General features: G+C 44.5%; 1 protein-coding gene across 3 annotated transcripts in view; it reads right to left on the minus strand.

Annotated features, from left to right (window-relative positions):
• Positions 1 to 12,702, minus strand: part of AMBRA1 (autophagy and beclin 1 regulator 1) — a 224,049-nt gene that overhangs the window by 190,741 nt on the left and 20,606 nt on the right. For all 3 annotated transcript variants that reach the window (XM_075927593.1, XM_075927595.1, XM_075927594.1), the window contains exons 6-7: positions 11,154 to 11,220; positions 4,319 to 5,781 (exon numbers count right to left, since the gene is read on the minus strand). In XM_075927593.1, coding sequence (XP_075783708.1) covers positions 4,319 to 5,781; positions 11,154 to 11,220 — 1,530 coding nt within the window. The remainder of the gene's footprint in view (positions 1 to 4,318; positions 5,782 to 11,153; positions 11,221 to 12,702) is intronic.

Genomic DNA, 12,702 nt, shown 5'->3' on the forward strand with positions numbered 1-12,702 from the left:
TATGTCCCATAATAGGAGACTAGAGGGTATTTACTCAAAATCAAGGCTGGTAAATTTAGGACCAAGAGAGGAAGCAATTATCATCATGCAGTTAACTTGGGGGAGTCACTCATATAGACAATCAAAAACTAGAGCAAGGCTTTAAGAAAGAGCAGAGTAATTTCAACACCTCTGCCACCTGCTATGCAAATAAATAACAATCAAGATAATCATAGTTCCTGCTTCTGAGAATAAGCTGATTACCTGCAGAGAGAAGGAAAATAAGAGGATTCCCTCTCATCAAAAGACCCTATGAACAACATTGCTCAGCTGGTTATATGCATCAAACCAGATTTCACTTTCTTCTAAAAGCATCAGGCAATGGTCATTATCAGAGAATCATAGAATAATAGAATACTAGGACTGGAAGGGACCTCAAGAGATCATCGAGTCCAGTCCCCTGCCCTCATGGCAGGACCCAGTACTGTCTACATCATCCTTGACACACATTTATCTAACCTACTCTTAAATATCTCCAGAGATGGAGATTCCACCACTTCCCTAGGCAATTTATTCCAGTGTTTAACCACCCTGACAGTTAGGAACTTTTTCCCAATGTCCAGCCTAAACCTCCCTTGCTGCAGTTTAAGCCCATTGCTTCTTGTTCTATCCTCAGAGGCCAGGAAGAACAAGTTTTCTCCCTCCTCCTTGTGACACCCTTTTAGATACCTGAAAACCGCTGTTATGTCCCCTCTCAATCGTCTCTTTTCCAAACTAAACAAGCCCAATTCTTTCACTCTTCCTTCATAGGTCATGTTCTCTAGACCTTTAATCATCCTTGTTGCTCTTCTCTAGACCTTCTTCAATTTCTCCACATCTTTCTTGAAATGTGGTGCACAGAACTGGACACAATACTCCAACTGAGGCCTAAGCATCGCAGAGTAGAGCGGAAGAATGACTTCTCGTGTCTTGTTCACAACACACCTGTTATGATTTTAGGATGCATTGTTTCCTTTTTTTGCAACAGCGTCACACTGTTGACTCATATTTAGCTTGTGGTCCACTATAACCCCTAGATCCCTTTCTGTCTTACTCCTTCCTAGAGATTCGCTTCCCATTCTGTATGTGTGAAACTGACTGTTCCTTCCTAAGTGGAGCACTTTGCATTCATCCTTATTGTTTCATCCTGTTTATCTCAGACCATTTCTCCAATTTCTCCAGATCATTTTGCATTATGACCCTATCCTCCAAAGCAGTTGCAACCCCTCCAAGCTTGGTATCATCTGCAAACTTAATAAGCGTACCCTCTATGCTGATATCTAAATCGCTGATGAAGATATTGAACAGAACTGGTCCCAAAACAGACCCCTGAGGAACCCCACTTGTTACTCCTTTCCAGCAGGATTGTGAACCATTAATAACTACTCTGAGAACGGTTATCCGGCCAGTTATGCACCCACCTTATAGTAGCCCCATCCAAGTTGTATTTGCCTAGTTTATTGATAAGAATATCATGCAAGACCGTATCAAATGTCTTACTAAAGTCTAGGTATACCATGTCCACCTCTTTTCCCTTATCCACAAGACTCATTATCCTATCAAAGAAAGCTATCAGATTGGTTTGACATGATTTGTTCTTTACAAATCCATACTGGCTGTTCCCTATCAACTTATTACCATCTAAGTGTTTGCAGATGATTTCCTTAATTACTTGGTCCATTATATTTCCTGGCACAGAAGTTAAACTGACTGGTCTGTAGTTTCCTAGGTTGTTCTTATTTCCCTTTTTATAGATGGACACTATATTTGCCCTTTTCCAGTCTTCTGGAATCTCACCTATCTTCCATGATTTTCCAAAGAGGATAGCTAAAGGCTCAGATACCTCCTCTATCAGCTCCTTCAGTATTCTTGGATGCATTTCATCAGGCCCTGGTGACTTGCAGACATCTAACTTTTCTAAGTGATTTTTATCTTCTAAACCTACCCCCATCCCACTAGCATTCACTATGTCAGGCATGCCTTCATCAGACTGCTCAGTGAAGACCGAAACAAAGAAGTCATTAAGCATCTCTGCCATTTCCAAGTTTCCTGTTATTGTTTCCCCCTCATCACTGAGCAATGGGCCTACCTTGTTCTTGGTCTTTCAAAGGATTAGACAAACTGCCTCTAAAGTATCTGCTACAAGCCGCTGATAAACAGAATACCAAACTAAATAGACCACCAGTCTAACCCAATATGGCAACTCCCATTATTATATCAGAGTGCCTGGACCAACAATCTGAGCCAGGACAGACAATGTTTGAAGTGCAGATTCAGTTGAGCGGCCCTAATCCACTTGCCACAACTGGAAGAGACCCACTTTCTAAATACTGCAGATACTGAAGTCAGGGGTGATTACAATGACTCTCCTATCCAGAGCACAGATATAGTCTCAGGTTCAGTTCTGAATGCCAGATGCAGCATAATGGTCTCTAAAAGCTCAGGCTCTGAAAATGGTTTTCAGTCACCCGCTCACTTATGCTAGAAGCAGCAGTGTTTCTCATGGTCCAAATATGAACTGCATTGGTTTAATAAAGGTCATTGCATTCAAAGCAAAACTGGAGAGGCAGTCCGGTCTCTTTAGACAGAACAGGCAGCTGTACAGCCCACCCTGATGCTCCAAGATGAAGTTCCTTCCCCTTGCAGTTCCTGTGGCTACTGTCTCTGGGCCCACATTTCACAAGACACTACTCCAAGGAAATAAACTATCGCTGCTGCTGCTGTTCGTAATTGCCCACCCTGAGGACTGGGACAGAGAGAGCTGCCTATGTTGCAGTCACAGTACAGGCAGTCCCCGGGTTACGTACAAGATAGGGACTGTAGGTTTGTTAAGTTGAATCTGTATGTAAGTAAGTCGGAACTGGCGTCAGCCGCTGCTGAAACTGATCAGTTTCAACCGCGGCTGAATCTGGACCCCAGTTCTGACTTACATACAGATTCAACTTAAGAAACCCAGGCATCCCCAAGTCAGCTGCTGCTGAAACTGATCAGCGGCTGATTCCAGGAAGCCTGGGGCAGAGCAACTCTGCCTCGGGCTTCCTGTAGTCAGCCGCTGGTCAGTTTCAGCAGCGGCTGACTTGGGGACACCTGGGGTAGAGCAGCTGGGGTGCTGCTGGGTTGCTCCAGTAGCGCGGCTCCTCAGCGCTACTGGAGCAACCCAGCAGCACCCCAGCTGCTCTGCCCCAGGCGTCCTGATTCAGCCGCTGCTGAAACTGACCAGCAGCGGCTGAATCAGGACGCCTGGGGCAGAGCAGCTGGGGTGCTGTCGGGTTGGTCTGGAGTGGCGCTGCGGGACCAACCCGGCAGCCCCCAGCTGCTCTACCCCAGGGGTAGGCAAGAAAAGCCTGGTCTGCTGGGGGGGGGGGGGGGGGGGGGGAAAGGGAGCACTAGCTGCACCCCCCCCCCCCCAGCAGACCAGGGAGACGGGGGTGGCGGGACCGCCCAAGTCCTCCACGGCTTTGCTCCATCTCCCTGGTCTGCTGACCTGGGAGACGCGGAGCAAAGCCGCAGAGTACGCGGGCAGCGGGACAGTCCAGGCACGCCGCAGCTGTCCCACTGCTGGCGTGCTCTGAGGCTTTGCTCCCCATCTCCCTGGTCTGCTGGTCAGACCAGGGAGACGGGGAGCAAAGCCGCAGAGCACGCCCGCAGTGGGACAGCCCAAGCGCGCCCGGGCTGTCCCGCTGCGGGCGTGCTCCAAGGCTTTGCTCCCCATCTCCCTGCAGACCAGGGAGACGGGGAGCAGCTTTTCTCGCCCCGGAGGACGGGGGCGGAGGACCGCGGCACATCTGGGCGTCCCGCTGCTCCCATCCTCCGGGGCAAGAAAAGCCGCGTTCGTAACTGCGGATCCGACATAAGTCGGATCCACGTAACTCGGGGACTGCCTGTATATAAGATGCATGGTATAAAGTGGACATTGCAGTACATTCCATGCCTAGACATTTCCAAGCACCATCTCAATTCCCACCCATCCCCCCAAAATAAGTTTTCCCCCATACAAATAATATTCAACATCCTTTCTCCTCCTATTTCACCCTCTGGACAGTCACCCTTTAATGGACAGAGTCTCTTCCCACACTCCTTTGCATAGACAAACCTTCAGAAGTTACCTCATTAGGCATTACTGCTGCATCAGAAGTCTGGGAAGAGAGAAGGAAGATTGGCCATCTGTGATCTCAAAGGTGAACTAGAAATGGTCAAGTCATGAAAGGGTTCTCTCTGGAAGAGCCAAAACAGCTCAGACTAGATAGAACAAGTTTAACAGACTGAAGAGGAAAGTAATGGTGGAAAAAATGTGTCTTACCTCCTAAGAGAATCCTCCTCTGAACTTTCCTCAGGCATTTCCTGGTTTAAGGCCTCCTGTGATACATTCCCAGGTCTGCTCGAAACTGACTGGCTGTAAACTCTCTCCCAGTGCCCTGTCTCCTGGTTAAAGACCACTCCCACGGTCCTTTCCTCCTGTGGGTTGGAAGAGCTTCCCAGCTGCAGCCTGCTAGAGGTAGGAGCTCTGCCCTCGGTTCTCTCTGCAGGCTGCGCTTGACTGCTGCTTGGTGGCACCCCATCAAATGTGCTTTGGACTTGCCCCGATGCATAACTGGGTGTGCTTCTTTCCCAGCGTAGCGTGTCATTGTTAAAGGTCAGCAGGTTGTGACAAGCGCGACAGCGGTTCAGGTGGCCCCTGGACAAATTGGAATTGTTTTCGCTGCTATGTGGAGTCTGCTGGTGGGAGGGGCCTGGTCTATCAGGCTCAATGTTGTTGTTGAGCATTTCTTGAGCCTGTTGTGACTGGCTGGGCTCCCCACCAATCCCTTGATCTAGTTCTTGAAGTCGGTCATACTCCAAAAAGAACCGTCTCAAGTCACATTGGAGCTCATTGCGGATGTTGGTTGGATTGCTTGGGCCAGCACTACTGCTGCTTTCTGCTTCAGCCCCTGGTGCCAAAAAACCCCTCCCTTCCGTAGCAGATGTATACACAGATGACTGGGAACCGCCCTCCTGCTGTCTGAGCACTGACAGCAAACTCACTGAAGAGGCACTGGTTCTAGGTGGAGGCATGGCTTCCAGCTCCGAGCGGGAGCCCATGTTCAGCACTGTTCTAGTCCAGTCGGACCCTCCTAAGCCAGATGCTATCTCTCTTGAAGATTGGTACCTGGATTGATGGCCTGACAGGGGCCCACTGAGAGATCTGCGAGTGGGGCCCAGGCTGAGGTTGCGTAGAGTGTTGCCAGCAGTGCTGCTCTGAACAGTGCTGAAAGCAGAAGGCCTGTTAAGTAGACCCTGCTCCTGCTGTGCTGTAGATGCCTGCTCTGGGGACTGGTACGGCTCTGTCTGCACAGAGGAAAAGGAAGTGCCAGTGGCCCCAGAGGAAGTGGAGGGGGCAGTTTCCTGGTGCGGGAAGAGAGAAGAAGGAAGTCTTGCACTAGAGCAACGGCTGCAAAGGCACAACATCCCCAGGTGCTGACAGCACTCTGTTGTGGGGTAACTGACACGCTCACGGAGCCTGGTGTAGGCTGATGCTCTGGTGTTCTCACTGGCTGGAGGCAGTGGTGGAGGTGGTGGGGGTGGTGGAGGTGGTGGGGATGGAGTGGCAGAATCTTGCACAGTGTTTTGCTCCCCCACCTGGATGCCAGAGGAGCGTGAGGACAGCATATGCAGGAAGTTGTGGAGGAGGGGTGTACGCCTCACAGGCTGAGACTGGTGAATAGAGCGTTGACGATAATGCGGCATATCTGTGCTATCCGCAGGAATCTCCACTTCCTCATCACTCTGCAAGGGAAATCACCATAGGTCAGTCACCTCACAGCAGAACCCCATACTAAGGTTAAAGGAACAGGTGACAAAAGCTCACAGATAGGCATAAAAAGGACTAGCTGTTGGGAAGAGTAGAGAGATGGAAAATTATAAGAATCATAAAAGCAACAAAAGTGAAATCAGTGAGGGAATTTACTCAACATCTTAAATGTCGACACACAAATATAAGCAGTATGTCGAACAAACAGGTAGAACTTGAAGTATTAGTAAATATGAAACTAGGATTTAATTGGGTAAACTGGGGGCACTTGATAGGGTAAATTTCATGACTAGAATATTGAATAGAGGGGTACAGCCTGTTCAAAGACAGGCAGTGGAAAAAGGAGGAAGTGTGAAATATACATCATGTAGACACTTGTTCTGAGTTCTGGGAGGAGATGAGAGGCAAACCACTTGAAAATCTCCAAATTAAGGTAAAAAGGAGGAAAAATAAAGGCTAACATCAAGATAGGGGTCTAGTTTAAGATCACCAAATCAAGAGGAGGTGGTGGATAAGGCAATTCTAGAATAATAAAAATATCCAACATACAAGACCTGGCAGTAACAAGGGATTTTAACTATTCAGACAGCTGTTTGAAAACTAATATGGAAAAACAACATTTCTAGGGCTGTCGATTAATTGCAGTTAACTCACGCAATATCATGATTAATCGTACTGTTAAACAGAATAGCAACTGAAATTTATTAAATATTTGTCAATGTTTTTCCACGTTTTCAATACTGATTTCAACTACAACAGCGCTCACTTCGTTATTTTTGTTGCAAATGTGTGCACTGTAAAAAAAGATAAGAGAAATAGTATTTTTCAATTCACCTCACACAAGTACTGAAGTGCAATTTACAAATAATTTTTTTTGGTTACAGAACTGCACTCAAAAACAAAATATAGAACACTAGAGCTTACAAATCTACTCAGTCCTATTTTGGGTTTTGCTAATCACTAAGACAGACAAGTTTGTTTACATTTACATGGAGATACTGCCCTCTGCTTCTTATTTCCAGTGTCATCAGAAAGGAAGAACAGGTGTTCCTATGGCACTTTTGAAGCCAGTGTTGCAAGGTATTTACTGCTATATATACACCAAACGAGGGGAAACTTTTTTCCAGTCAGGAGCCACTGACCCACCAAAAAAAATCAGTCAGGAGCCCACATACAACTGAGAAACAAATAAAATTATTTTAAAAACTTCATTCTGATCTGCCCTCCAACTCACACAACTTGGAGCACCAGGTCGACCCTCATGCAACAACTCAGCAGATCAAGATACGCCAGGGGCTGGAACTGGCCCACAGCAATAGGGTCCCCACCTCTGTACTACACATTCATAGCCTTCATGCTCTGACCACCATTCCAGAGGACATACTTCCATGCTGACAATGATTAAAAATATTGTGTTAATTAAATTTGTGACTGAGCTTCTTGGCAGAGAAGTGTATGTCTCTGGCTCTGTATTACCAGCATTCTGCCATATATTTCAGGTTATAGCAGTCTCTGGTGATGACCAGCACATTTGTTTTAAGAACACTTTCACAGCAGATTTAACACAATACAAAGAAGGTACCAATGTGAGATTTCTAAAGATAGCACTCAAAGTTTAAGAATCTGAAATACTATCCAAAAATGTAAGAGTGACAAGGTGCGAAGCATTCTTTCAGAAGACAAAGAAGCAATGCTCTGATGCAAAAACTACAGAACCTGAACCACCAAAAAAGAAAATCAACCTGCTGTTGCTGCGACACCTGACTCAGATGATGAAAAAGAACATGCATCTGTCTGCACTGCTTTGGATCATTATTAAACAGAACACATCATCAATAAGGATGTATATTCTCTGGCATGGTGGTGAAAGCATGAATCTTCAGCTCATCTGGCATGAAGATCTTGCAATGCTGGCTACAGTACCATCTGAACACCTGTTCTCACTTTCAAGTGACATTGTGAACGAGAAACAGGCAGCATTTTCTCCTGCAAATTGTAGCTAAACTTTTTTTGTTGCGTGACTAGCTGAACAAGTAGGACTGAGTGGACTTGTAAGCTCTAAAGCAGGGGTGGAGAGCATTCTTTGGGTTGGAGGCTGCTGACCCACAGAAAAATCAGTCAGGACCACACACAAGTGAGAAGCAAGACGTGGCTCCCAACCGAGTAGAAGACAGACACTCCCTACATTCTCCTCACACACCAGAGCCTAGTGGGGCCCAAGCTAGAAGATTTTGTGTGCTCCAGCCCTGTGGGGAGGCAGCAGGAAACTGTCATGCCAGCGTGGGCTCCTCAATGCTGGGGGGGGAGGAGCAGAGAGGGGAAGGAGCCCTGAGCCTGTAAATTCAGGCAAACCAGGGGCTGCATCTGGCCCCTGGGCCTTAGGTTCCCCACACCTGCTCTAAAGATGTACATTGTTTTATTTTTGAATGCATTTTTGGACAATCCTATATTTGTATATTTCCACTGTAGGCAACTGTCCTACAGGACTTATGAGATTAATTGAAAAATACAATTTTTGCCCTTTATAGTGCAAATATTGATAATCAAAAACAAAGTGGGCACTGAACACTTTATATTCTGTATTGTAATTGAAATTAGCATATTTGTAGATGTAGAACACTTCAAAACACATTTCAAGCAAATGGTATATTATTATTAACAGTGTGATTAATTGCAACTAATTTTTTTATCACAACATTTCCATTAAGTTCCTGGAATGTACCAGGGACAACTTGTTTCAGAAATTCAGGAAGTAAGTAGGAGTACAAGAGACTTTTCTGACCAGCAGGGAGGAACTGGTTGTGAATCTGAAGGTGGAAGGCAACTTGGGTCAAAGTGATCATGAAATGATTGATTTTATGGTTTTAAGGGAAAAATAAAGTGACAGCAGAAGAGTACGGACAATTAACTTTTTAAAAAGACAATTTTTAAAAATTCAGAGCTGGTAGGCGAGTGCTGATGGGAAGAAAAGGCAAAGAATAAAGGAATTCAGATGGCAGTTTCTCAAGGAGACATTATTAAAGACACCACTATAAACTATTCTAATGTGAAAGAAAGATAGCAAAAATAGAAAGTGGCCAATATGGTGCAATAAGGAGCTCTCTAATGACTTGAAAAATAAAATCAAAAAGATATCCTTCATCCATTTTTCCACTTTTTGTATTACTAAGTAGTATATTGCGGGGGGGGGGGGGGGGGAGAGAGAGAATCAGAAAGGCTAGGCACAAAATGAATCACAAGTAGCAAAGGACATAAAAGGCAATTTGAAGCTCTTTAAATAAATTAGGCCCAAGTGAAAGATGAAAGAAAGTGCAGGTCCTCTACTTGACAGGGAAAAAGAGCTGATAACCGGTAATACCAAGAAAGCTCAAGTGTTTAATGCCTACTTTGCATCAGTCTTCACTAAAAAGGTTAATAGTGACCACATACTATACTCAATTGATATTAACAAGATAGAACACGGCCACAACGTTAAAAAATGTCTTTGTAAGTTACACGTATTCAAATCAGCAGGGTACAATGGAATTCATCTAGAGCATATGAGGAACTTGCCAAAGCAATTACCTTCAAGAACTCCTGGAGCACAGGTTAAGTCTCAGAGGACTTGAGAATGACAAACATACTACTTATCTTTAAAAAAAAAGAAACAAAGAACACCTGGGGAATTATAGATCAGTCAGCCTAGATCCAATTCCTGAAAAGATACAGGAACAAATTATTAAGCCAAAAATTTAGAGGCTCAAGGAGTTTTAAGGAAGACCAAGCATGGTTTCTTGAGAAGCAAATCATGCCAAACCAACCTAATTTCCTCTTGTGACAGGGTTGCTTTACATAGTGGACAGAAAGAAACAGATGCAATGTATCTTGATTTTGTAATGCTTCTGAAATTGTTATGTGGGACCCTCTCAAACAAACTAGGGAAACATTATATACACTGAATTACTATGAGGTGGGTGCACAGTTTATTGAAAGTCTGTACTCAGTAGTTAATAGTTTGCTATCACACTGGGAAGGCATATCCAGTCCTCAGCAGTCACATTGGGAAGGCATATCCAGTGCTCAGCAGTTAGTTTTGATTCTGGTACTATTCAATATTTTCATTAATGATTTGAACAACAGAATGGAGAATATTCTTATAAAATTTGGAGAGGACACCAGGCTAGTAGGGATTGCAAGAGGATTAAAATTAAAAACAAAAACCTTTACAAATTGGAAAATTGGTCTGAAATCAAGATGAAATTCAATAAAGATAAGTGCAAATAGTGTATTTAGGGAAAGGGGGAAAAATAAATGCACATCTACAAAATGGAAAATAACTGGGTAGCTGACAGTGATATTGAAGAGGATTTGGAGATTACACTGGGAGCACAAATTGAATGAGAGTCCACAAAGAGATGCATTTCTTTAAAAAAGCTATATAATTCTGGGGTGTATTAACAGGAATGTTGTGAGTAAGACATGGCAGCCAATTGCCTTGCTTCAGCTGGCACTGATAAGGCCTCCACTGGAGTACTGTGTCCAATTCTGGGTGTTACACTTTAGAAAAGATATGTGTGCTCTCCAATCTGTCCAAAGGACAGCAACAAAAATGATAAAAGGTTTAGAAATCTTGACCTTTAAGGAAAGGTTACAAATTAGGCACATTTATACTTGAGGAAAAATGACTGAAGGGAAGCCTGACTACAGTCTTCAAACATGTTAAGGCCTGTTATAATGATGATGATGAACTGTTCTCCATGTCCACTGCACATAGGAGTAGTAGTAACGTGCTTAATCTGCAGCAAGTAAGTTTTAGGTTCGATATTGGGAAAAAAATTCTAACTATAAGGGTTATTAAATTCTGGAATATGCTCCCGAGAAAGACTGCAGAATCCCCATCCTTGGAAGTTTTTAAAGAACAGATGGAACAAACCTGTCAGTAATGGTTTAAGTTTACTTAGTCCCACCTTAGTATAGGACGCTGAACTTAACTGCTTGGGGTCCCTTCCAGGCTTACATTTCTATGATTTTATACACTCAAGTAAACAAAGAAAGGCCAGCTATAGCTCAGAGATAGATAAGGACTCAAACTTCTTCCAAGAGGAAAGGAGACATTACACTTGGATTGCATGAAGCTATCTAGCTCTTAATCCATAAGGATGCCTGACAAATCCTATACCTTGCAGTTTCACAATGAGTCAGCCACACCAAAATGTAACAGAACAGACCCCTTTGACTGATTTAGAGACGACAAAATTTTGAACTGAGGAAGGTGCCCAATTTTAAGCAAAGCATTAGGCCGCTTAGCAACAAACTGTGGTTAACAGAGAGCATCTTGTACCAATGCAGGCATGGATAGTATTCTCACCTGTTGGTTGGAAGGGTTGACAATCGCTGTGAGCAAGTAGTGTCCCAAGGGATCAAACCGTACCAGCCTTAAACGAGAACAGAGACAGAGGCTCAGTTGTTAGTTGGCATTTCACATTGACAGAGAACACCAAAATGTTCCAGGGAACAGACTTCATACATAGGTTTATCGAGTAGGAAGTTTTACATTTCTATAGCAGCACTTCTCATTTTGCAGTATCCCAAAGTCAGGATTAAGTGGGATCCTTTGCAGGGGAGCTGGCAGCAGGAGCTGACAGTCCTAAGAGTAGGGAGGCCGACTTCTGCAGACAGGAACCAGCCCCCAATTCCTGTGGAACTGGAGCAGCCCTCTGCCTATGGCGGGTGATGCTTACCAGATAATTGGTTAATTGGTTACCCATTCACATCCCTGTATTAAGAAATATTCACTCACTCCTAAAATACAGCTACCTGTGAAGACTAGGTAGTGGACTAGGTAGTAGACTTAGTGAAGACTAAGAGCTGTTCAACAACATGCAGTAAGCCTATGCAACAGTTTAGGAGCAGGAGTTCCTATATCCAACTGAAACTGGTAGGAAAATTTATACCAACATACAATAAGTACCTTAGAATTTGGCCAGGAAAAAGTGTGTTAATATCTCCTGTGAAAGCACATGGGGATCTTTAACAACCATGGATTTTTGTCAGGACCATGTTTTTTAGTCATTCAAAGGATGACTCTCCAGCAGCATAACATCATTTAGCATTATGACTCCAAGGATAGGAGACCCCTCTTTCCACAGCATCGGAGCTCTTGCTTCTTAGTAACAAGCATGCCTAACCCAGTGCCACTGGTGAAATCTGAAGATTAGTCTGATGAATGCCAACCCTGTGGCAGACCTGGGGAGGATTCCATAGCATAACACAGCCTAACTTATATCTGTTCTTATTTCATAGAATCATAGAGCTGGAAGAGACCTTAGAAGGCCATCAAGTCCAGCCCCCTGCCCAAGGCAGAACCAATCCCAATTAAATCAATCCAGTCAGGGCTTTGTCAAGCTGGGACTTAAACATCTCCAGGGATGGAGACTCCACTACTTCCCTAGGTAACCCATTCCAGTGCTTCACCACCCTTCTAGGGAAATAGTTTTTCCCTAATATCCAACCTGGACCTCTCCCACTGCAACTTGAGACCATTGGATCATTGTTCTGCCATCCATCACTACTGGGAACAGCCTTTCTCCAGCCTCTTTGGAACCTCCCTTTAGGAAGTTGAAGGCTGCTATCAAATTCCCCCCTCCCTCTTCTCTTCTGCAGACTAAATAGAACCAACTCCCTTAGCCTCTCCTCGTAGGTCATATGCTCCAGCCCCCTAATCATTTTGGCTGCCCTCTACTGGACCCTCTCCAATGCATCCACATCCTTCCTGTAATTGGGGGCCCAGAACTGGATACAATACTCCAGATGTGGCCTCACCAGAGCCGAGTAAAGAGGAATAATCACATCTCTGGATCAACTGGCAATGCTCTTTTTAATGCAACCTAATATGCCATTAGCCTTCTTGGCTACAA

Source organism: Pelodiscus sinensis, chromosome 4 (genome assembly GCF_049634645.1).
Source record: "Pelodiscus sinensis isolate JC-2024 chromosome 4, ASM4963464v1, whole genome shotgun sequence".
NCBI classification, from domain to species: Eukaryota; Metazoa; Chordata; order Testudines; family Trionychidae; genus Pelodiscus; species Pelodiscus sinensis.